The sequence below is a fragment of the Rhipicephalus microplus genome, unplaced genomic scaffold, assembly GCF_043290135.1.
Source record: "Rhipicephalus microplus isolate Deutch F79 unplaced genomic scaffold, USDA_Rmic scaffold_49, whole genome shotgun sequence".
NCBI classification, from domain to species: Eukaryota; Metazoa; Arthropoda; class Arachnida; order Ixodida; family Ixodidae; genus Rhipicephalus; species Rhipicephalus microplus.
Window position 1 is genome coordinate 2519395 of NW_027464622.1, and position 27005 is coordinate 2546399.

At 46.0% G+C, this 27005-nt stretch overlaps 1 protein-coding gene across 1 annotated transcript in view; it reads right to left on the bottom strand.

Annotated features, from left to right (window-relative positions):
- Positions 1–27005, bottom strand: part of LOC119161107 (mitochondrial amidoxime reducing component 2) — a gene marked incomplete at its 5' end in the record, with an annotated part of 104654 nt that overhangs the window by 61192 nt on the left and 16457 nt on the right. The window contains 1 exon segment of the mRNA XM_075884866.1: positions 21062–21244. Within this exon segment, the coding sequence (XP_075740981.1) occupies positions 21062–21244 (183 nt within the window).

Genomic DNA, 27005 nt, shown 5'->3' on the forward strand with positions numbered 1-27005 from the left:
CCAAAGAAAAAGTATCTCAAAATGATCCAGGGGAGTAATCGGGATGCATTTTGTCATTGTGCTTTTTCTTCACTGCCTTAGTGATGCTGCTCTTTTTTTAGCAGAACTTGTGCTATGCCGCAGGTCCTTCCCTCTTGCCCTGTTGGACCCAGTGGGTATTATGTCCAGATTCAGTTCTGCTAGCACGGCCACAGCAGCATGCTCATTACCGGCATTAAAATGCAGCAGAGCCGCCGCTACAGCTGCGTGTACTGTGAACAATGACCAGTGCTGCTCTTTTGCCAGTAAGTTCCAGAACTGAGCAAAAAGACTCATGTAGTGTGGAGCATACGCACTAACGCGTATGCACCTTCCGAAGAGAACGAAAAACCCCATGCTCTGATTGCGCGAGAACCTGTGCCACCTTTGCCAGACTTGCCGTAGACCCATTTTCCGTCGCGACCTCGTTGCCACTCCTGTTTGAATAAACATCATCGCATTCATCATCGCAAACATCAGCACAGCCAGCTTCATCGGCTGCCCCGTCGACCTGTCCCGGCACTACCCGTCAGCGACACGCACCAATCTTCAGCGGCAGTGATGAGCAAGACATCGAAGAATGGCTCTCCTTGTACGAACGCGTAAGTGCCAGCAACAAGTGGGACAATGACTCTAAACTCGCCTATGTTATCTTTTACTTGACTGACGTCGCTAAGCTATGGTTTTCCAGCCGTGAAACTGCCATCGTGAACTGGTCCGCCTTTAAGACCCTCGTGACCGAAGCGTTCGGCCGACCAGAGGTCCACAAACTAGGCAATGACCAGCGTCTACGCCACCGAGCCCAGCAGCCTGACGAGACGTTTACTAGTTATATTGAGGATGTGCTCAACCTCTGCAGGCGTGTTAACCCATCTATGCCTGAAGAGAAAATTCGACAAATTCTCAAGGGCATCGAGGATGGCGCATTCCAGATGTTGCTGACGAAAAGCCCGAACACAGTGGCAATCCTCGTAAGCCTGTGCCAGAGCTTCGATGAATTGCCTCGTCAGCGTTCTGTCGCCCAACAGTGTCCCATCACCAGATTTGATCTCGGCCGTCACACTCGCAAATGTCAACGTTCGCCAAGAAACTCTGTCGAACCAGATTAAAGACTTCATCAGAGAGGAAGTCGCCCGACAGCTCTCCCTGCTGCTGCATAGCGACGCGCCCACCAGATGCCTCCCTTCGACACAGCAGAGGCCATACGCACTGAAATTTGCGATGCCCTCCCTACAGTTCCGGTCCCTTACCCATGCACGTCGGTACCATCTGATCTTTCAACTGCCGGCTATGCACACCTGCGCCACCTTCACCTCTCAGCTACGCAGCTGTGGTCGCACAGCCCCCACCGCATCCAGTCGCCTTATCGGCTCCATCTCCTCCGGCGTCCCCTCCAATTTACAAGCCCCACCTCGCTTTTTCCATTCCTCTAATGAGTGGCGCACCAAAGACAATCGTCCTATCTGCTTCGTGTGTGGCATCGCTGGCCACATTGCACGCTTCTGCCGCCGTCGTTCCACACCTGCGCACGCATACTTCGGAACTCTTACCTACGCGCTGCAGCAGGCCAGCACGTCTGCATATGAACAGAGGCACTCCAACTCGGATCGCCGCCCATCGACTGCTCGTTTCCCATCCCCTCGTCGCCGATCGCCATCGCCTATGCGTCGTCGACCACCTCCTGAGGAGGGAAACTAATCAGTGCTGTTCCGAAGGCAAGAACTGCAACTTGTGCGCAATTCCCAAGGCCTCCATTTTCGCCGCAAAATGTTGTTGATGTCGATGTTGAGGGAGTCGCCACATTAGCGTTAATTGATACCGGGGCCGCCGTTTCTGTGATGAACGCAAAATTTTGTCGGAAACTGAAGAAAGTGACCACATCTCTCTGTGGCATGGTGCTGTCCATGGCTAGCGCGCAACGCATTCATCCCTCGGCTGTGTGTACGGCGCGCGTCGTCATCCAAGATGTTTTGTACGTCGTACAGTTTTTTGTTCTACCATCTTGCTCTCATGTCCTTATCCTGAATTGGAATTTTTTATCACGTCATGAAGCTATCATCGATTGTTCCCGTGCCGAAGTGTCTTTTGTGCCAACCCATCTCCGGTTTTTACTGAATGCAAGGGCATCGTTCTCCCATTTGCCGTTCTTATAATTGCGTCTGGTTTAACCGTTATGCTGGTTACCAACCACTGCAACTATCCCATTGGCTTACTTCGTGGTGAAACGTTAGAATATGTGCAACCTGTCGACCATATCGATGATATTCTTCCCAACAAAACGCCATGTCACATTGCCGCAATCACTCATGCGTCTGAGCCATTAAGTTCGTCAGCCTTCGACAATGCTATTGACGCAGACCTTCCCCTATCGCATCGCCGCCAACTTGTTGCTCTCCTTAACACGTTTCGCTCTTCTTTCGACTTTCAAGAACCTGCTTTGGGCCGCACCACGACTATCACTCATACTATTGACACCGGCTCACATTCGCCTCTGCGACAGCGTCCTTACCGCGTTTCCGCCGAAGAGTGCCGCGTCATTACGGAGCAAGTAGATGACATGCTTGAACGTGGAGTCATACAGCCTTCTCAAAGTGCTTGGTCATTACCTGTGGTTCTGGTAAAGAAAAAGGATGGCACCGTTCAATTTTGCGTGGACTATTGCCGCCGCTTAAACAATTACCCGCTACCACGAATAGACAATGGTCTTGACTGTTTACAAGGTGCCGAGTACTTTACATCGTTGGATCTGCATTCTGGGTATTGGCAGGTGCCAATGGCTGAATTTTATCGCCCTAAAACAGCCTTTGTAACGCCGGATGGCCTACATGAGTTTAATGTCATGCCATTTGGGCTCTGCAACGCACCTGCCACATTTAAGCACATGATCGATACCATCTTGTGTGCCCACAAGTGGAAAACTTGCTTGTGTTACCTGGACAACATCGTAGTCTTTTCATCTGATTTCCCGACACATCTCATTCGCCTCCACGAGATTCTGACGTGTCTAACTTCTGCAGGCCTACAACTTAACTCCAAGAAGTGCCACTTCGCAGCACGAAAACAAACCATCTTGGGACAGGTCATCACAAGAGGCGGTGTTCTTCCGGATCCCGATAAGCTTCGAGCTGTCGCTGACTTTCCGTTGCCCACATCACTGAAAGCCCTAAGAAGTTTCGTCGGTCTCTGCTCCAACTTTCGTCACTTCGTGCGCAACTTCGCGTCCATCATCGCTCCTCTCACGAGTATGCTTTCCAACAGCAAAGGTATACCTGCATGGTCACCTGCATGTGACGACGCATTTCGCCAGCTGCGCTGCCTGCTGACCTCACCACCTATTCTTCGTCACTACGACCCCGCTGCTGCCCCAGAAATTCACACCGATGCAAGTGGCATCGGTCTTGGTGCAGTTTTGGCACAAAGATTGATTGATTGATTTGTGGGGTTTAACGTCCCAAAACCACCATTTGATTATGAGAGACGCCGTAGTGGAGGGCTCCGGAAATTTTGACCACCTGGGGTTCTTAAAGTGCACCCAAATCTGAGTACACGGGCCTACAACATTTCCGCCTCCATCAGAAAGGCAGCCGCCGCAGCCGGGAATCGAACCCGCGACCTGCGGGTCAGCAGCCGAGTACCTTAGCCACTAGACCACCACGGCGGGGCTGGCACAAAGAAAAGGCACCCAAGCCGAATATATAGTCGCCTATGAGAGTCGCGCTCTCAAGAAGGCTGAATTGAATTACTCCATGACAGAGAAGGAGTGTTTGGCCATAATCTGGGCGTTGACGAAGTTTCGCCCGTACCTTTACGGCCGTTCTTTCGATGTGGTCACAAACCACCATGCTCTATGTTGACTGTCCACCTTTAAAAACCCGTCCGGACGCCTGGGGCGTTGGGCACTTTGATAGCAAGAATACAACATCCGTGTTGTATATCGTTCTGGTCGCAAGCATGCGGATGCCGATGCACTTTCGCGATTGCCATTAACACCAGATGTGGCTCTCTGTCACCCCTTTTTACCACCTTGTCACCAATCAACACCACTGACATGCTTTTGGAGCAGCGTAAAGACCCATACTTTGCATTGTTACTCGACTACCTTACCGATCCGTCTGCTGTCCCTTCCACGAGAGCGCTACGCCTGCAAGCAGCCCACTTTTCCATGCGAAACAACATTTTGTACCGCGGCAACTACATGCCTGGTGGTCGGAAATGGCTCCTTGCTGTCCCAACTCATATGCGCTCTGACATTTGCATGAATTTCCATGCAAATCACCAAAGTGCTCACGCAGGTGTCCTGAAAGCCTACGAAAGGCTGCGCCAACGATATTACTGGCGAGAAATGTACCGCTTTGTGCAGAAATACGTTCAGTCTTGCACCACTTGCCAACAGAACAAGACACCTCTGCAGCACCTTACTGGCATGTTACAGCCACTCCCATGCCCGGCTCGCCCATTCGACCGCGTGGGTGTCGACCTCTATGGCCCCCTCCCATATAGTCGCTCTGGAAACCGGCGGATTATTATTGGCGTTGATCATCTGACACGCTACGCTGAGACTGCAGCTCTACCGGCAGCGACCGTCCATGAAGTTGCACTCTTCAATCTGCGCAGCTTCATTCTCCGCCATGGGGCTCCATGGAAATTACTCAGTGATAGGGGTCGAGTGTTCCTGTCGGAGGTCATCCAAGCTACTCTTGTTGAATGCAACATCATCCACCGGAAATCTACCGCATACCATCCACAGACGAACGGTCTCACTGAACGGTTCAACCGCTCACTTGGTGGCATGCTGAAGATGTACACCTCCTTGAACCACTCTAACTGGGACGCTGTATTACCTTTTGTTACCTTCGCTTACAACATCGCGACGCAAGCGACTACCGGTTTTTCCCCGTTCTTTCTGTTGTACCGTTGTGAACCATCCCACCCACTCGACACTATACTCCTGTACCGCCCTGATGCATCGGGGTGCTCCCCGCTTTCGGAAGTCGCCAGATACGCTGGAGACTGCCGTCAGTTGGCTCGGTCTATGACAAGCGAGGCTCAAGGTCTACAAAAGACCTGACATGACGACGTTCATCACATAGCGCCTACATTTCGTATTGGCTCTCTTGTGTGGCTTTGGGTGCCCCCACACGTTCCTGGCCTTTCTTCTAAGCTTCTGGCCCGGTGCCATGGTCCATACCGTGTTATTGACGCAACCTCGCCGGTGAATTACATCATCGAGCCCCTAACACAATTGCCAGATTTGCGCCGTCGAGGACGTGAGACCGTACACGTCGACCGTCTCAACCCTACTACGACCCCCTCATTGTGCCTACTCCCTGAGTCGCCAGGATGGCTACTGTTCACCTCGGGGGGGGGGGGGGGGAGGAGGGGGGTATTATAGTGGAGCATATGCACTAACGTGTATGCGCCTTCCAAAGAGAACGAAAAACCCCGTGCTCTGATTGCGCGAGAACCTGTGCCGCCTTTGCCAGACTTGCCGTACGCCCATTTTCATCGCGACCTCGTTGCGACTCCTCTGTTTGAATAAACATCATCGCACTCATTTGAGTTCTGGGTCTTTCCCCTGAGGCATCTTTGCAGCGGTCTCCTCTCCGACAATTGCTGATAAACCGGCAAGAGGGCTGCAGCCACATCACTAGGCAAGTTATATTTATGCTTGGACTCTGGCTCCTTTTTAGCATTTGCTGCGTTATGGCGGCACCAAGATTGCTCACCAGTTGGGCACAGTTGGTGGTTTGGGCAACAGTCGATAGAGGTGGCATGATGAAACGTTGCCATCACTGCCTGGCTCATGGCTTCAACATCACCCACACGCGATTTTAGCGCTCGCCCGTAGTAGACAGCCAACTTGTCAATCAGTTCAGCGATCAATCACCCCTTGCCTCCAAGGCTTCGTTTGCCTTGGAGGCAAACGTTTGCCCTTGCGTTGTTGTACTAGGTTGCGTAGTGCAGTACCCATACGTTTCTTGACGTGGTTTACACAATGCTTCTTCTCCAGTTCAAAGTAGCCACAAATTTTTGTTTCTTTTATGGTGTTGTATGTGCGGCTGTCACCATTGCACAACACCGTACTATATACAGGTCATGCCACTAAAGTGATCGTTTGCACAAAATTGTGCTGGCTTCTACCTCCACTTGGCCAGACTTGCAGCTTGAATTCTTCTGGCACTGGTGGCTTGACTTCCAGATAACATTGCCTGGCTTAGGGCCGTACTCACAACCCAAACAAAAGTTGGACATACATGGTAGTCAATCACGTATCCAGTAAACAGTTACACAACGGTTCCAACACCATTGTGAGAAGAATGCCTCCTCGTCAACCAAGTGACAGCATAGCTCACGGCAATGTTCCTTTTGTGCTCAAAACACATTTCCTCGTACGACTCCTTTAATTCGATCATGCACCGAATCTTAACAGTCATGGCAGCTCGGGTGGCAGCCGGTTCTAAGGTTTCAAGTGTCGTTGAGACGTCTTACTGTGCAGCCCCTGCCGCGACAGTCCCATTGACGTGAAAATATCGTTAAGGATTGATTGATTGATTGATTGATTGATTGGTATGTGAGGTTTAACGTCCCAAAACCACCATATGATTATGAGAGACGCCGTAGTGGAGGGCTCCGGAAATTTCGACCACCTTGGGTTCTTTGACGTGCACCCAAATCTGAGCACACGGGTTTACAGCATTTCCGGCTCCATCTAAAATGCAGCCGCCACAGCCGGAATTTGATCCCTCGATTTGCGAGTCAGCAGCCGAGTACCTTAGCCACTACACCACCGCGGCGGGGTGAAATATTGTTCATGGCTGTCTGGCCGTTCCCACTGCAGGGCATCGCATGCATGGGTAAAATGTTTACCGAAAATGCATTGCAGGACTTGCCACCATCAACTCCGCGAGAGTTCCTTTGCCGTCATCATTTCTCCACAACAGTTGCCACTTCACAATAATTTTTTCAGCGAGGCCGTAGTTTCGGTCACCCGTGACTAGTTTTGTGCACCCGCCACATACTCTGCAGCGTAGGGAAGCAGCAAGCAGCTCATTAAGGACCTCCATGTGAGCCATCACATACGGAGCTGCAGGGTCGGCAGTGGAGGCCGATTACGCGTTGCTTACACTGGTGAAAACTGCAGTCTTTTGCGCTATTGATGGTGTCGACTAAAGTTGATCAAGAATGTCCTGCTGACGAGCACTTGAGCTATTTCCCTGCTCGTGAAAACTCTAGCGTCAATTCGCACATGGCTATAGTTGGCACAAAAAATGCCGTCGTTCTAGGGCGGATCGCTGTCAGCTGTGCTGTGAGTTGCTTGCTGATTGCTGGTATAGCCGCACGATGGCATGTCTGCATCTTGCGGACCTCTATCACCTGCGCTGACGATATCAGATGCCCCGGCACCACGAGTCGCATGCTAGTCGGTTGCAGTGCCTTTGTGGAGCGAACCAGTATCACTTTCATTGCTGTTATCAGGCGCCGAAGCAACGACAGTCGCTTGCTGATCGGTTGTGGCAACCCTTGATCGCTTCTTCACTTTGGCTCGCCTTCGGTCGAACTTAATTTGCCCACCCCGCCCTCCCCTCTCTCTTAGAAACGCTACTCCTTTAGAGCAGCGCCGCGGGCCACTCTGAAGTGCACAGTGCCGTCATGAAGCGACAGTGCCACAAACCAAGGCTCGGCAATCTGCTGCGGCCAGGCCTCATGCTTGCGCCCCCGCACGACGTCCGAACTCCCCTTCTTTACCTTGTGACATTTTATTTGAAGGCAGACATAGCAGTTTTGTCCTGAAGTAGATTTTCACTCGTAAGTTTAAATTGTTTCCAAATTGCAGCTTTGTGACATTTGAGCTAAAAATACCCGTCACTTCTGTATATCGATCTATTCCAGTTTTTTACACTTTCTCAATTCGCCAATTTTTTTTTTTTTTGCCCCTTTACCAGTGTTGGATTCTCCATCCTACAAAACTGGGAATGTCGGGGGAGATAATAACAGGTATTGCAATATTATGACTCAATATTACAAAACCACAAAATTATCGTTTTTTTATCTACACTTTACATTTCCCTGATGACACTCAATGGTTTCGCATTCATTCTTCATCGTACTGCCGCTGCACAGAACTACCTCCTGCTCCCTACGCAAGCGAACAGACGCCAAATAAATGCCGAGTAGACGACGCGACGCGAATGAATACATGAGTAGAGTCTAATCGACCTTCCTATTGGCTAAAAAGCCTTGCAGGCTTCACAGTGCGCCTATGAGATGGAGTATAGGTTGCACCTAACAGTGTTCCAAATGCTCAATTTTGCTGGGTAACATGAATACCGAACTCCAGCGGTACTTGAAAGCAAAATTTGAGGTTAAATGGCGCTTATATATCACCCATTTTGAAAACAGGCATTTATAGGCACTTATAGGAATTGAGGCACCAACATCAAAAAGGCATTTATAGACCCTATAGGAACAATATAAAAGCTTTTATTACCCTCCGATTCATGCTCATATCTCAAGATGGCACGATAGGAACGCAATAAAAAAAATAGGCATTTGCCTATAATCTGGTCTCTAGTTATCAAAATTCGCAAAACGCAATAATTTACGGATCTTGATTACCTTCTACCGAAAATGAGGGAATCGCAAGTGGACATGGAGGAGCCATAATGGCAGAAAATAAGAACGAAATGGACGTTATACTGAGTGCACACCAAGGCATCGTGCAGGATTTGTAAGTGCTTGGCAAGGTATGATGCAGTGGAGATAGAATGGTAAGGTCTCGAATTCGCCTATACTTGAAGAAGGAACGACAGAAACTGATATGCAAGAAACCAATCAATGAACTCGCACTGAGGGGGAAAGTACAGAAATTCAGAGTCTTGCTTCAGAATAGATACTCAGCTCTTATCGAGAAAATAAGCCTTAGCATTGACGCAATGAATGATAATTTGATGAGTATCATTACGGAGGGTGCAGTAAAAGTTGGAGGTACGGTAGTTAGAACACTGGCAAGCTGTCTCAGGAGATGAAGAATCTTATTAAGAAACGTCAAAGCATGAAAGCCTCAAACACAAAGGACAAAACAGAACTCCCAGGGCTTTTGAAGTTGATCGATAAGTGTAAGGTATCCAATATAAAAAGGTATAACATGGAGAGAATTGAACACCCTCCAAAGAATGGAGGACGAGTCAAAGCGGTGAAGATGAAACTTGGGATAGGCAGAAACCCGATGTATCCACTAAAGGACAAGAAAGGCAAAGTAACTACCAATATGGATAGAATAGTTAAAATAGCAGAGGAGTTTTAATGAGATCTGTACAGTAACCGGGAGAACCATGACCGTGCATGTACTAGCAGTAACCCAGATGACATCTCAACTGTAATGACAAAAGTCAGAAAAGCCTTGAAGAGAATGCAGAGAGGCAAAACTGCTGGTGAAGATCGGGTAACATCAGATCTGCTGAAAGACGGAGGACAGATTGTGTTAGAAAAATTTGTCACCCTGTTTACGAAGTGTCTCCTGAGGAGAAGGGTACCAGAACCTTGGAAGAATGTTAACATCATCTTAATACATAGGAAAGGAGATGACAAGAACTTGAAGAATTACAGGCCGATCAGCTTGCTCTCAGTCGTATACAAGCTATTTAAAGAGCTAATGGCTAACAGAATTGAGACAACACTAGAATTCAATCAACCAAAGGAACAAGCAGGATTTCGAACAAGCTACTCCACAATCAACCACATTCACACTATCAATCAGGTAATAGATAAATGCTCAGAATACAGCCAACCATTACACATAGCCTTCAAAGATTACGAGAAGGCATTTAATTCAGTAAAAATATCAGCAGTCATGCAGACACTGCGGAATCAGGGCGTCAATGAAGTATATATAAACATCCTGGAAGAAATCTACAGGGGATCAACTGCTACCATAGTGCTTCATAAAGAAAGCAACAGAATACCAATCAAGAAGGGTGTAAGGCAGGGGGACACAATCTCCCCAATGCTATTTACCGCGTGCTTACAAGAGGTTTTCAGAAGCCTAGAATGGGAACAGTTAGGAATAAGAGTTAATAGAGAGTACCTTAGCAACCTGCGCTTCTCCGATGACATTGCATTGCTGAGTAACTCAGGGGACGAATAGCAACTCATGATTACGGAGTTAGACAAGGAGAGCAGAAAGGTGGGTCTTAAAATGAATCTGCAGAAAACGAAAGTAATGTGCAGTAACCTCGAAAGAGAACAGCGCTTCGAGATAGGTAATAGTGCACTTGAAGTTGTAGAAGACTACGTCTACTTAGGACAGGTAATAACCGCAGAGCCGAACCACGAGATTGAAGTAACTAGGAAAATAAGAATGGGGTGAAACACATTCGGCAAGCACTCCCAAATCATGAGAGGCAGATTGCCACTATCCCTCAAGAGGAAGGTATATAAGAGCTGGATCTTGCCGGTACGTACCTACGGAGCAGAAATCTCGAGGCTTACAAGGAGGGTCCAGCTCAAATTGTTGACGACACAGCGAGCAATGGAAAGGAAAATGATAGGTGTAACCTTAAGAGACAAAAAAAAAAAGCTGAGTGGATCAGGGAACAAACCTGGGTTAAAGATATCATAGTTATGATATGATATATAAAGATATCATAATATCAGTTATGATATTATGATATCATATCATAAAGATATCATATCAAAAAGAAGAAATGGACATGGGCCGGGCATGTAGGGCGTAGGTGAGATAACCACTGGTCATCAAGGATGACTGGATTCCATGAGAAAGCAAGCAGGTTAGGGGGAGACAGAAAGCTATATGGGCAGATGAGAGAAAGTTGGCGGGTATAAAATGGCAGCAGCAAGCACAGGAGTGAGTTGGCTGGCAGATCAAAGGAGTGAATGTAGTGAGGCTGATGATGATGGTGAACCACTGCACTGTATCGACAGCACTCCTCTCAAAGGTACGCTTAAGTGAAAAAAACTGAATCGGTTTGGAATGGCAAACTTTGCTCCGAAAGCTCTAATCTCATTATTTCACCATCATAGTAGTGTGGCGACAAAATCTGTGCACAATTCCATGCAGTCTCCACCTTGCTATCATTCAGCCCGACGTGACACAGTTGCACACTGCACTGCAATCCAATAAGCCACAGCCCCACTGCAGTGTCACCCGAGGTATACGTTACCAGCCGTAGCTACGAAACCAGGCTGCCAAGCTTGGAAGCACATCGTTTTGCTCCGATACCTCTGATGAGCGTTGCGCCAGAACGCTCACCCAATGCTGGCGCTATAGTTGAATAAACATTCGTTACCTTATGCTCTCTCAGGAAACAAGTGATGGCACAGCAGCGGGCAGCAATGCCCCTTCCATAGAAGTCTTGTTGCAGCATTCGAGTTAGCATAGTCAGCCGAATGGCCACAGGCTTTCACCGAACACACTTTGAAAATTACAAAGTGTTCTCCAAGTTTTTTTTTTTTTTTTGCTCACCAAGCATTCTCCCATGGTAAGTTGTTATTTTGATAATGTAAAAGAGCTATCTATAAATGCGAGAAATATATTTTCTCTTTAGTGCCCCTTGTAGCTCCAGAAGTCCATATGTCACGCAGTTCTAAGGCAGGAGAGGCTGCCTGCTTCAGGGTGAGAACTTCAGCGTGAACCAGGATGGACTGCACAGAAAAAAAAATCAGACAAGCAGTGGCACTTTCTCATATTTTCTTTGTGGCCCATCCTGGTTTGTGCAGAAGTTCTTGCCTTAGAAGTTATAAACGAACTAGGCCGAAACAGAAGTTTTACTATGTGCCTGTTTTAGTTCCCAAAAAAAGTGAGAGTTTCCAGAGAGCGCTACAGAGCCACTTACGTAAACACTATTGACCATTCAACTTGCAAAAGTTTGGTTACTCACAGTGGAGTAAAAGTTAAATAGAGACAAGACAAAACCTCATTTTTCTCGAATAAAGACAAATCACTTAAAGAGATTTAAAAGAAACTTATGAAAAAACGCATGAATCGTTAACGAATAACAGCAACTTCTGAAGGGCCCAGTTATTCGATGCACCCTCCACATTGTTTGCTCAGAACAGTTATCACATGAAGCCATTTTTTACTAAATTATTAAGTAATGCCTATATTTCAAGACCGCTCTTAAAGGAACACTAAAAGCAACTATTAAGTGGACACTGATTGTTGAAAGGAAAGCCCAGAAACCTCATAGTATTATTTTTGTGCCAAGGAAGTGCTTATTTTGAAATAAAATTACATTTTAGTAGTCCGCTTTGGGTTAGCACACTTCAAATCACCCGCGTCAAAAAGAACATCTTACATCACTGTTGCCGTGCACAATGCTACCCAGCTTTACTGAGCGGTTGCCGACACTACTAACTGCAGAATGAAAGTAGCAGGAGCCACAGCGGCAACAACAGCCATTGAAGAATTTGCTGCCATGGCCTCTGAAATGGCAGACATGCTTGGTTCAAATTAGCCCCGCTAGATGGCACGACCTGTCCAGTTTAACCAGGCAAAACTTGAACTTTTGAATCACTGGCGTCACTTTCCATAGTAACGTGTGATGGTTCTTTTTTTCATGAATCAACAGATGAACAAGCTCCGTTTTATTACGTCTCCTGATGCACGGAAAGTTCTTTATTTTGGTGCAGCTAGTTCGATTACTAGTGACTAATAGTTGGTGGTACCACTCACATCATCGGGATCATTTTGCAAATGTCCTACGTGCAGCACATGTGTTCTCGAGCATTTACGTTAATTTCTCGGTAGGTAGGGCACTGCTGTTGATAATAGTAATTTTACACGTCGTACAGTCACCGACCGATTTTTGAGACCTGATGCGGACTGAAAAAAAGTCCAAAAAATTGAACAGTGTGAAAAATTTGTTTTTGTCAGATATATAAACTTTATTGCATCAGGCAGATTTTAAAAAGTTCATGATTCTGCCTTGCCTCATACTACGCTTGGAAGCAATTTGGTTCGCCCATATTTGTGCCAAGGTGACACTGTCGCCATAAATAATCAACAAAAATGTCACCGTGGTGGCGATCTCTGCTGCCGACAGCTGCGAGCGATCGTCATCATCCGAACCGCTCTCCGGCTGCGGCACAACCTGGCGAAGAATTTCTTCATCTGTGGGCTTCGCGCAGGAAATTCTCATCGTCCGCATGAGCGAAATCTTTAACTAGAGAGCTTTAGAATAACGTTTGCAGGTGCTGCGGGCGTTGCGGGCGTTGCGGGTATAGCGGACGCATTACGAGTTTTAGAATAGCATTTGCTCCCCCTAGAAAAAGGTCTAGGGACATTCGCCCGGACCGCAAACTCAAATGCACGAAAGCTACACACAACACTTCGCGGGTCTCGCGAGCCGCGATCGCCGCATGCTATTTCGGATTTTCTGCAGGCAGGCCGTGAATGGCGACTTGCGTTACGACGCATGTGCATGCAGTGACCGCACCGCAAGGGCTCGCGGTGCGCTATTTTAAAACTCCCTAATGTCACTGTGGCAGGCACATTCACTCCACTACTGCGCAGCTCAGCCTCCTCCCTGTACGGTGCATTGACGACAGTGCTGACCCCTACGGCTGACCGAAGATAAGAAAATGGTCTCGTGCCGCGTTTTTTGAAGCAGACACGGCCTCCGAAACTTGAAATATGACGTTTACTTTCCAATCCTGAAGACAGGACAGCCATTTTAAAATTAAGCCACTAAGCTTAGCCAAGCTGGCAGAAAATCCAACATGGTGGCGTCCATACAGATTCGTGGTGCGGCTCAGAAAAATCCAACTTTAGGGGGCAAATTCGTCCAAAAAATCGGTCGAAAAAATGCATTAGCCTTATGGGAACCCTGACAGTGCACTTTTGAAGTCCAAAATATCCAACAAGTCCGAATTTTGGGAGTCCAAACAATCGGTTGGCGACTGTACACTGAGCTTTCATTCTGACAGATTGTTATTTAACTTTAGTGTCCCTTTAAGGCAATGTGTTGGTCAGCTTTACCACATTCTGCAAATATATTTTGCCCACATAAAATTACTTTCCTATGACACAGCCACTCATTGCTTAAAAAACTGCTTGATAAAGCAGAACATTTAGTCAGTAAGCTACCCATTAAAATTACTTCAGCTGACGATCGAGGTTATAAGACCAGCTTACACTGATGGTTGAGCAAAAATGAAAGTTTTTAGTAAACACACTCCCCATACTATTTACAAAGTGTTTAACCATCCATTTAGTTAGTGCAGCAAAATTTCTATGTGAACAGTAATGAAGGAAGTCAGGCACTACTTTGCCACGTTAAAGCTTATCAATGATTATGACAATGTTTGAGTTTATGTCATTTTAATTAAAATTCTATGAACCTGCAACATAGAATAAACTTTTTTTTTCAACCTTACCTATAACTGTTTCAGTGTTCGTAAATAAACTGGCTTGCCCCAAACGGCCTACCCCAGAATACTTCCAGTGCGGTATCTCCAGTAATGTATTTTCAATTGTCCCGGCGGTGTTTTCGTGTTGTGCTTAAGTTTGCTACTCTATTATTTCTGGCGCATTTCTTAGGATGTGCTTAAAGCAAGGTCAAGCGGCAACATGAAAAGGCTCGACGTAGAGCATGGCAGGTACAGGCGCGGCCATTGCTGCAGGTAACATGGCTCACGTGGCCGACGGGCGCCGTGCAAAATATCCTTCATGACGTTTCGAAAAGCGCAGTCCCCTGCTCCATGTTACCTCTGACAGTGGCCCTGCCTACAAATAGAATATACATAAACTACAGGAGAAGGTTGTCAGCGAACTTAAAATGTCGACAATATAGATGCGCTTTGAATACGTGGACAGGGAATTAACAGCGCACACCTGTCTGTAGAAGCGCACCCACCCACATTATCGACATGCAGGAGAAAGATCCATAGTGAAGTAGTTCAATTCAGCTTTTCGACTAGAACTGAAAACCTTCCTTCTGTCGAACCCCAAACATATTTGTGCATTCGTCTAAGCACATAACCTCAGCATAAAACCCTTCATTATATCTGTGCCTGTGTCACACGGGCCCTTTTTATAGCGATCAGCGGCGATTGGAATTACTCGCGATCCGGAGTGCTCATGTGACTAAGAAATTATAAAATATGCCGATTATGTGATGACGTCAACTGCGGCTGGGTCATGCGAACTATTACGGTTTACTAGTAAGCTATTCATGAATGAAGCTTTCAAGTTGAACCAACCGAAAAACCACGTTCACACCAAAAGATAACTTAGATAAATGCGTCAATGTTCATTAGCGTCAGAAAGACAGGCGATGAGTCATTTTCTCGCACAGGTGACAGCTCACTCGCCGGTGTCACTTAAAAAAAAAATCAAATGTAATGACAGAGAAACATGGACACCACGCGCACACTGTCCGGCGATTCATGTTAAGCGCCGCTAATTGTGCACCATGTTGTTTGGAACAGTACACATCATTGATATCGTTCAAACTATACAAGAAGCACCATACCTGCCAAGTTCAAGGATTCTGAATTCGGGAGATTTCTGCAACGGGAGGGGGGATGCAATGAACTATTTGCCCCTATTTTTTTTGGCACAAAAAAAAAAACCATGCACAAACAAGCAAGAAAACATGGAAAAAAACAAGAGGGGGTGGGAGGGGGTCTCATTCGCAAGCGCCAACATCAGTGATGCGGTCTTATAGTGGCTTAAGGGGAGATGCGGGTCGAAAAATCGCGTTTTTTGCGAAAATTTCCACTTTTGAGATATTGCTTCTAAAATCACTTTTGATCATTCAACTATCATTTCCCCAAAGGTCATAGCTGAATTCAAACGAGAAAGTGGTAAAAAGTCAATCTGCGCTAGTGAAGGTAGCTGCCGAAGTCGCGAATTCACGCATCCGACGGCTATTTTTGAAAATCCGCCACTCGGCAACACGATGACGTCCGCCATCGGGGTTTGTTCGGTGGTGTAGATCAAGGCTCCTTCTAGTGTACAGGCGTCCCCCTAGTTTCGTATTTTAGTGAGGAATTTCACAAAACAGTCGTTTCCAAGTCGGTTTGCAGCCAAGCTGCAGCCGCTTCGCGCATCTCTACCGGTCACATGGTACGCTACCGAGGCCGCCATTGGCTACATCTGATCGGCCTCGCTCGCTGAGCGCTTGCGACGATCGGCACTTGCCGTGCGTTTCTACGTTTTTCCGAGTTCACCATGGATAACTCGAAGAAGCGAGACTTCCGAGCACGAAAGTTTGCAAGCAAGAACAAGTACCAAGGGCGTCGACGTAAACCGAAGCGCAAAGCAGCGGTAGAAGAATGCGAGCCGCGGGCCACTAGGCCTAATCAAGGCAGCGGGGATACGGCGGCTTGCGGGAACTTTGACGAAATCGACGCCGCGATCAAGTTCATCAGCGCATCAGAAAAAAAGATTGAACAGTTCGAAAGCGAAAGAACGAAGAGTGTTTGTGGCTCTGTGAGCGGAGTATTTTGTGACATCGGCGCACTGACATCGATGGTAAGCCGTGCTGTTTGTCCAACATGCCACACCGCTGGACTCGTCGTTCGCGACACCGCAAGTAAACGTAAGGGCCTCTCTTCGTTCCTCGAGCTGCACTGTGATAACAGTGAGTGTCCTGAGTCAGTGGTTTCTGCCGCGCATAGTTCGCGGCGTGTTCTGCCGGAAAGACAGCCCACCGATGCCGGTGATGACTGGAGCTACCGAAGCGGCAGCTCGCGTGACAGCTTCGCTGTCAATGTGAAGGTAGTTGTGGCTGCGCGTGCAATAGGCATTGGGCATGAACAGCTGTCGCGTTTTTGCGCTATTCTTGGACTGCCAATACCTATGCATCATAAGACTTTTATTGCAATTGGCAAAAAAGTTCATGCTGCAGCTACCAAAGCTGTGCAAGAAAACCTGGCGAAAGCGCGGATGATAACTAAAGAGAAAGTGGATGGGGCTGATGTTGCTGTCATGTATGATGGCACATGGCAAAAAAGAGGGCACAAGAGCCACAATGGCATCGGCACTGCTGTGTCTGTGGACACTGGTTTGTGCCTAGATTTTGAAGTGCTATCGAATTACTGCCTTGCCTGTAGCCGGCACCAGGACTTGGGTGATGAGGAAGAAATATGGCAAGCATTCCACACACCTGTCTGCGAAAAAAATACAGAGTGCTCCTCTCATGCCATGGAGACTGAGGCAGCTTTGCGCATATGGGGCAGGACATCCTCATACACAACACCATTGCGCTTCACCAAGTTCCTCAGTGATGGGGACAGCAAAGCTTATACCGCTGTCGCTGAGGCCAAGGTATATGGTGAAGCTGTTGTGGACAAGGAGGAGTGCACAAACCATGTGGCCAAGCGTCTAGGCACTGCACTTCGGAAACTGCCAACAAGACTTCCACGAGGGGAAAAGCTGACAGATGGCACAATTCAGAAGCTGCAGAACTATTACCGTATTGCAATCACAAACAACAGAGGTGATATTCTGAAAATGCATCGTGCCATCTGGGCCTCATATTTCGATTCATCATCGAGCAACACAGCAGGCAGCCACCGATACTGTCCAGAAGGGGCGACTTCCTGGTGCAAGCATAGGCGAGCTGAAGCGCTTGGGGAGGCCCCACCCGACCACACACCAATCTTGACCAAGGCTCAAGGATTGGCTGTGCTTCCCATTTACAAGCGGCTCACAGATGAAAAGTTGCTGGTGCGTTGTATCCAAGGGAAGACCCAAAACGCTGCAGAATCTTTGAACAGCAAAATCTGGTTGTTGTGTCCGAAGACTAAGTTTGCCTCCCGGACAACAGTGGAAACTGCAGCTGCTATGGCCGTGTTGTGGTTCAATAAAGGACATTCAAGCTTTGAACACGTGCTAGAGGAGCTTGGTGTAGTCCCACCAGATCAACTGATCACCCTGGGCCAATCCCGCGACCAGAGGAGAATCGAAAGAATGTCTGCGTGTGAAACAGCCGAGGCAAGGGCCCATCGGCGGAACGTGGCAAAGAAAGCGCGCCTTGATGACTCCCTTCTCAAGCGGCGAGAAGGATCCACATATGGAGCAGGACAATTTTAGGTGCTCTAGCTGTGTCCCTTCTATGATATCACCAAGTTTTGTGCAAATCGCACTGTGTAATCATGAGTAAACATATTTACAACTTTCAAATGCATTTTTCTCGATTTCCATTTTGAGGTAATTCTCTCATCTTGTGCACAATCTTTTTTAGGCATAAAATAGTCCTATCTTGATGAAATTTTGCACAGAGCTTAATCAGCCACTCTAGAATACAAGTATCTACTTTAGGTTGCATTATACATCACAGATTTTTTGTTACACAACTTGATACACTGATAGAGAGATGTAAAATATGCATTTAGTACTTTTAATTTTTTTTTTTAATGTAGCAAATAAATTTTCTGTTTGAGGTACTTTTCTGTATTGTACTGCTCAAGTGCAGCAGAATGAGCCATTTTGCAATTCTGTGTGAAAATTTTTAGTAAGCTTTATTATGTGCACAAAAAACACTATATTTTGATATCAAAGTTGTAGTAACTCCGGAACTACTATAGCTATCAAACAAATAATTGCAGTTATGAAATCAGCACTGCAAGCTTTACTAACACCTAAAATTTCAAGGAGCTGGGTTATGAAATAAAAAAAAACCTTTTTCGAGTAGCATCTCCCCTTAAAGTGGCCGAACACATGAAGGTATGGCTTCCCACTAAGGTGAGAGTCTCAAAGGTTCAACACAGCTAGCAGAATTTATTTCCTTCAAAACAACTCGTGTATGTCTTCCTGGGACACACCTGAACGGATGGGACGGCGCAGCTGGTGCCGCAAAAGCGCGAGTCAACGCTTTGCTCACTACTAGATTCTTTTGAAAGGAATGCCAAAACGTGTCTGGCCCCTTTTATTGCAATTATATGGACAGCTTAGGCTGGTGTTCTGCCGTCGCCGCTGTCATTCACCGTACATGTATACGTCTCCATATATATATATAGATACGTATACATGTATACGTATACACTCAAGAAAAAAAAACAGAGCCGCCCGCACTCGGTGCCCAGCTCGTCGCAATGCGCCAACTCGCTTTCCTTCTCTTTTTTTTATGTGTACTATGCACCTCGGATGGGGGAAGGGGGGTAGATACTTGTGCGTGCAGGCTTATCTTTTGGTGGGAAGAGTCGTGTGCCTTTGGCTTTCACTGGAACGATTGCGTTAGTTGCCCGGCCCACAAAGGTCACTTCCGTCTCTGCAGAGGTCTCCTTTGTGAAAAGAGTGCGTTTTTCATACATAGCCAGGTATAACTGGGACACTTATTAGTTTGTACTACTCATCTGTACTTGTGATTACCTATCGTGCATAGTTTTTCTTTAAACAGCGCATTACGTGCCGAGCGGCAAACGTTGTTAGTTCACTCTCGTCCTTTGTGTATCATTTTAGTACGTCATTTGTGAGTGAGCAGCGCGCTGCATGTTTCAATCTGCTTGCCGTTCTCAGCGTGACCCTCCAAGTTGCCGCAGTCACAATCATTGCTTTGCCCTTAGGGCAAAACTGTGACTTTTTATATTATATTTACGGCCTTTAATCTACCACTGCGTGTCTTCGGAGCTCGTAGATCGCTACCGCGTCGCCACGACCGCGGTTTTGTGCGCGGCCGTTGCGGAGAACGGTAGTTCCTTTCACGATCCCCGTGTGCTTGGCTGCGCATGTGCCTTCAAAACTAAGTCGTTTTATGCCACCTACGATCACATCTGCCGCAGTTTTGTCCACAGAGTTTGCGGAAGCAGCGTTTCTTTGACTGGTTGAGCGCACACTTTCGGGGCTCTGTCAGTTACGTCATCGCCATGCATGATTATGTCAAGAGCGACCACGGCTTTGACTAGAGCGGTTGTGGCAACGACAATACCACGCACTGTAGAAGGCAATGTGAGCGCTGGAGGCACGCGTACTTCCGAAGCTTCGCATACGCTGCTTTCAGCCTTCGTTCAACAATTTCCGTACTAAAGTCCGTATCACCTGCCGCAATTAGGAAATGTGCTTAGAACATTCGAATTTAGGCCCAATAGACATAGTGGAATTTGGCTGAGGAATTTCCCGAATTCCTATCTGCCGCGATTTTGCATCACAGATATTCTACTGTATGTTTAGATGAACACCTCTCACTCATTCGTAATATAATGGGGTAGGTTAGAAAAGCCTGGAGCGTACCGAGCTGCTTTTTTGTCAATGCGGCCAGATCACGCACAGAAATTTCGATTTCCGGGAGATTTTCAAGAAAACCGTAGAAACGGAAGAAATGGTCCGAATTTAGGAGTCTCCCGGCCAATCCGGGAGACTTGGCAAGTACGAAAAACCCTTGCGATAAATTTTCAGGGTTAGCTTTCATGTCTTGCTACCCATTTTAGGCGTCAGTACACTTATCTCCAATGAATAGAAAACGATAGCAATTAATGTGTTCCCGTTGCCCCCGGGGAACGGGAACACATTCGACTATAGTCTAACGTCTGAGTATCACCTCTGTGCCATTAGTCTGCGCTGAGCTTTACATTGCCTTTAATAAAGTGGGCAAAACAAACCTACGCGTTTAGTGGAAATTCAGTTTTCTTGCGTGATCGCTGCAATGCAGGCACTCTCTCTATCGTGATCAGTCGGAAAACAGAGCGTTTCGACTTGCGTGTAGAATTAGTTCAGGCTTGCAGACTGCATCCTGGCTTGACACAGCTGAGCCCGAGTTGCGAACACTTCATCTGAATAACTTTATCCGCATAAAACATCGGAACACAAGCAGCCGTGGCCTACAACAAAGGCTAAAACCACGCAAAAGTAAGCTAAACCCGAAGTTTCCAGGAGTGGTTTTCCGGTGTACGAACAATGTCGCCAGAGACCGGCAGGCTCAGGCGGAACCATCTATAAATGGCAAAAAAAAAGAGCTGCAGCCCAATATAAAAACAAGACACAGCTGACAGAAAAAAGTCTGGTCTGATAGGTAGGGGTAAGTACACGACTGATTGCTAAGACGAGCTTACCATTCAACAATGACAAACAAAAAATACTTGCCTGACAGTGAATGAAGACTTCCTTTGGTCCTCTGTGTCATGCATATCAATCACCAGAGGCGGATAGCCGTTTGCCGTCAGCATCAAGGTCAGCTTGTCTTCATCAAAGGCTACATTAATCGTGCCAAGACAGGGCTCCTCACGCATTGAAACAAAGTAGTCTTCTTTTACAAGGAGCATTTGCCTGAAAGTAAGAATCATGCGCTCAATTTAAAAAATGAATAAATATCCTTTTGACCCTCTCACAACTTTGAATATCATCCTGTAAGCATTCTGGGAGTGCCAAGACGAAATATTCCTTTTTTTCTGAAGTTACTAAAATACCAAATTCAAGACACAATAAGTTATGCAAACATAACCAGCACAATTAGGGGTGTGCAAGAAGTGATTCTAAACGCACTGGCTTCCACGGCCAACGATCCACCAGCCGGGTTGGCAGGGCCAAAAGCGCTTTGACCAGCGAATCGCTCTCCACCTAGAAAATGTTTATTTGACATTGTTTTATAAATGGCAGCACAGTATGTTGTGTTTGCCTTTTGCTTGGTGTATTATCCCCTAGATGAACATAGTCTTCCATGACTCTAGCAGTTTGTAAATGAGTTTTTTTTTTCTTTGCAAAAGGTGCACTATCACGATTTTTTCGATACAAGGCATTGCGGAACAAACGCGGAAAAAACCCGCCTATCGCGGCCTCACCAATGCGCCAACAAACCGCCGAACAGGTTCATTTTCCTTGCCACATCCTGGCAAACAAAATGAAGCAGAAGCCATCAATATTTTGCTAATTTTGCAAGGTACACAGCAAAAAGAGTGTGAGCAGATGGGAGTGCGAAAAATATGAAGTTGCTATTCAGATGTCCATGTGCTTTAAACTTTTCTACGCACGGAAATCATACTGAAGCACCAGATGCCGTCTATCATTGTTAAGTGAATAAAACAGTTTGTTATTCTACGACATTTGTTGTCAATTTTAATGCTGTTTAGGTGCACGGACTCATGCTGTGGATAGGGGCGAAAATTTTCTTGTCGAAGGTCAAGCGGGAACGACCGCAGAGCGTGCGGAAGCCAACAGGTTAAGACCCAATCTGATATGAATTTTATAGCGCCAGAGCCTAACGGCATCTAATAGTCAGTGATGCTGCTGTGCATTTCTGATTTGGAAGAAATTATTTCAGAAGCAAAATTTTGATTTAGGAGCACTTTTGAGCAGCAAAAGATTTCATCTTAGAGAACTGAGGGACAGATAGTTTTGAATCCTGGGGCCCCATGGACGCAGCTAGCTTCACATCCTGGAGAAAACTAGAGAAGGAAATTACGTTAACATTCAGGCACCTGAATAATTAATCATGAAGTTCTTATAAAGAGCCACAACTATTTATATTGATAGCGAATCTCATGAACCAAATCATCTCAAAAGCTCGCCACATGGCTGAACTGTCCAACATAGAAATAGGTACCACACGAAAGTTAAACATGTCTTCACAAAGGTTTGATTGATATGTGGGGTTTAACACCCCGAAACCACCATATAATTACGAGAGATGCCACAGTGGAGGGCGCCGGAAATTTCGACCACCTGGGGTTCTTTCACATGCTCCCAAATCTAAGCACACGGGCCTACAGCAGTTTCCCTTTCATCGAAAATGCAGCCGCCGCAGCTAAGATTCGATCCTGCGACCTGCGGGTCAGCAGCCGAGTACCTTAGCCACTAGACCACCGTGGTGGAGCTGTCTTTCCAAAGGTAGCTGTGCATTTAATATGCATTGTTTCACCACAAGGATGAAGGACTGAGTGCTATAGCAACAAATTATAACTTAATGCCAAGAACATTAAGCACCTAGAAACACGCAGCATGCTGCTCAAGCCGGAAGGACACACACAGGATGAGCAGGAACTAACTGTCACAACATTACACTTAAAACATGCTGCTCAAACACGATGATGGGTGCACGAAACGAATTCACAAGTATATACAAAACGAGTGTGAGCTAACAAATGTTATAGGTATTGCTTCTTTGTGTGTTAGCAGTGCACTACTTTTGTCAGTCACTGCAGTGAGTGAAGTAACCTTCATGCCCTCCGTAACTTCAGCGCAGGCTTTCGGTGAATGCCCAAGACGTACAAACCACCCCCCTCACAAGACAAGCATGTACGCATGAGCAACCACGCCCGGTAGAGGCACGCTCGGACAAATGCACGAGGCAATGACATTTGAAGCATGCCCTTCGCCCCATTCAGCCTGTGGTAACAAGAACACGCTTAAGTACCACCGAGCTCCGCGTACTGCCAACAGTAGATGGCAAGTATAAATAGCTCGCCCTTAGTACACTGAAGGATGTTAACATACTAAAGAATGGCCAAGTCGTTTTGCGCCGCGCACTGCGAAGCAACGGATCATAGGTTCGACTCATGACAAAAGAACTTCTAGCTTTCTTTTTTTCCATATGCTACTATATATTTCATAATGCCGCATACCTGACAAAAATACGCCAGCGGAGCCGTGGTGGACGCCGCCGGCATAAAACACGAGTGTCAATAGATAGTCATGCACTTAGGTGTTCTCCAATAACCTCTTCAGTGATATTTTTTTATTTCAAAACTAGAAAATAAACATAACACTGGATACTAAAAATTGCACTTGATGAAATAACTCTACATACATCTACATACTTATCAGCAGAACTGGTCGACGAACACCACGGCATAAAACAGTGCCTGAACGCTAAATATTCACACTGTCACCAATGTATTCCCCTACGATCACTAGACAAAAGCCAGGTTCTTTTTCTCCTGTATTGACTGCACTATTTCTGGGCACAACATGACATCACTCAGAAAGCCAACTCTTTTTCCTCTCACTGAGGGCTCCCTGTGCTATAGCAAGAGCATCCTTGCAATGTTTCGAGAGTGTCACTTGCACATGCCTTATGTCTCTTGAGAGAAGACCTCATTTAAGCCAGGCATCCATGAAAGTGTTCAAAAATGCATTAAATAAGGGCCCACATGCTTGGAGAAACTGATTAAACAGCTAGACTGGGAGTAACTGGAAATCAAGGTTGATGGAGAATGACTTAACAGCCCACAATTTGCATGCCACATCAAGCTCTTCAGAAATGATTGCAACATATTGCAAAATGTGGTTGAGAAATTAAACAGAGAAAGTATTAACTTAGGCTTCATATGGCAAAAAGAAAAATAATGTTGAATAGCTTGGCAAAACAGAGAATTTAAGATCGAAAACCATCCATTGGAGTGTATACGAGAATACCTAGGACAACTACTCACAGAAGAACCTAATCACACAATAAAAATTCACCGAAGACTATAAACGGGCTGAAGTGCATTCGGCATGCACTCCCAAATAATGTTGGGAAATCCGCTCCTATCATTAAAGTAAAAAGTATGTATTACAACCACTGCGTACTGCCAGTTCTGATGTATGGGGCTGAAACATGAAGATTTGCAACAAAACTTAGAGCAAAAGCTGAGGACTACACAGCGTGCAATGGAAAGTAGAATGATAGAAATAACATTAAGATAAATAGATCGGAGGATGGCAGAATGGGCAATAAAACAGACAGGAGTAGTATATATGCTAGCTGACATGAAGTGCAAAAAAATAGACCTGGGCTGGTCACGTAATGCTCAGAACAGGGAATCAGTGTAGAGACTAAGAGCAACAGAATGGTAACCAAGCATAGGAAATGCAGTTGGCAAAGGCAGAGAGTTAGATGGAGTGACAAAATTGGAAAACTCACAGGGATAAAATCGAATCGACTCGTATAGGGTAGGATAAACTGGTGATCATTGGGAGAGGCCTTCGTCTTGAAGTTGACTTACACGCCTGAAAATGATTATGATGATATAATAAGCTGTTTTCCTTTTGCAGTGAAACTATATATGACTAGGACATTCTCTAGTGCCCTTAAAGAAGCACTGCAGAAAATAATGCATAATGGATGTTAATAGCCCAACCGGTAACCTGGCCTTTCATACAAAACTAGTCTCCCCCTTGTCATGTCTGTGCCATGCACTAAACAGCTTTGCTGGTTGTCCAGCAAACAGAGTGAAACAGCTCCTAATTATTTTTTTAGGAGAAAAGCTATTTAAGCTATCAGCAACTTGTGCTCTGTCGCACGTAAGTCCTCAGGTGGGTCTGTGCCACAGAAGTTGTGCAAGCCCAGCTACGAAGTAAAGCAGGCACCAGCATTAAATAAAAATTCCACTTGGCAGAGTGCAGCATGTTAAACACGTGAAAAAGACAAAAGAAAAAAGTGATAGCAAGAAAGAGGAAGACAGAAGTAAACGGAATAAAGACATAAAAAATAGACAGAAAAACACCTTGAACAAGAGAGAAACAGATAATAAAAAATGATAAATAAGAAAAACAGAGCAAGAATGAAAGAAAAGCAGAAATTGAGAAAAAATGAAAGTAAGAGGAAGCAATGAAAAGAGGAAAGAAGAAGGGAAGGAGAAATAAAAACACAATTAGTCCAAACGAGAAAGAGATTGATGATTGATATGCGGGGTTTAACGTCCCAAAACCACTGATGATTATGAGAGACGCCGTAGTGGAGGGCTCCGGAAATTTCGACCACCTGGGGTTCTTTAACGTGCACCCAAATCTGAGCACACGGGCCTACAACATTTCCGCCTCCATTGGAAATGCAGCCGCCGCAGCCGGAATACGAACCCGCGACCTGCGGGTCAGCAGCCGAGTACCTTAGCCACTAGACCACCGCGGCGGGGCAAACGAGAAAGAGAGACAAAAAGAATCAAATAAAAAGAAACATACAAAAAGTTGGACCAAGAAGCAAAAATGAAGCAAAGAAAGAAAGGAAAAATAAAGAGAAGCAGGATGACCCCCCAGCACCACACTTCTTTCAGGCTTGGTACCACTAGTGTGAACTGCCACAATTTTTTTTATTTATATAGAAAACATTTGAAACTTCATGGGTTTTTTACATTGCCACAGTGATTTTAAGTATAAATTCCAAATAATTAACATCACCCTATGCATGATAACATGTATATTTTACCCATGAGTAAAAGCTTACGAGCACTGGCAACACACACTGCTGAAGCGGAATCATAACCAGCTGGTTGTCTCTGTCACACACAAAACGCATGCAAAAACATCACCTGTACGAGAGAGATCTGCCATCGATTGCTTATTCAGGAGTAGAAACACCTAGCATGTCTTTGTCAAGGAGCAAGAAAATACGGTTGTAGCGGGGAAGAGCAGCGTCACTTGAAAGACCCGGTTGTTGGGTACACATATCTTGAAAGGCCATGAGGAGACTGGTCTTTAATTTTCTGTGCTCACAACACTTGCATCACATAGATAAAATTGAAACCAGGAAAACTACTTCGATCCCAGAAGCGGCTATATTCCCTTAAATCAGCGTTTTGTTGAGTTACGCAAGGCCAAATTCAATGTAGTTTCCTGGTAGCTTTACTTCATATAACACTGAAATTTCTGGCTATCGCATTCACTGTTTCGCCCAAGGTCAATAGCTGCCAACTGAAACAGATCGTTTCGATTGGCAGCTATTGACCTTCGAAAGCGAGGAGGGGACATGCAATTTGGCACAGAAGCGTTACAGTGGGCCTCCGAGGCAAGGGCCGTCAGCTCCGGGCAGACTACTGCGCATATTAAAGCTGAAGGAGCTGTACATATATTAAAGAGATGACATTTTAAAAACAAGCAAAGTATTCGAATGGGGGGTTTTAAAACTCAGAAGGGCAGGGCCTTTAGGGAGTATTGTGGCAAGAGTGATTATGAATCCAGATGTGCTGGCGGAAGAAAATTGAGAAAGCTTTTTTTGAATGAACATCTATGGAAAGTATAATTGAAGAAAAGTGTCAATGCTTTCCCACCCTTCACATGCTCTTTCCTGCGTGTGTAGCACGAAAATATCGATAACATATCTATTGCTTGTCTC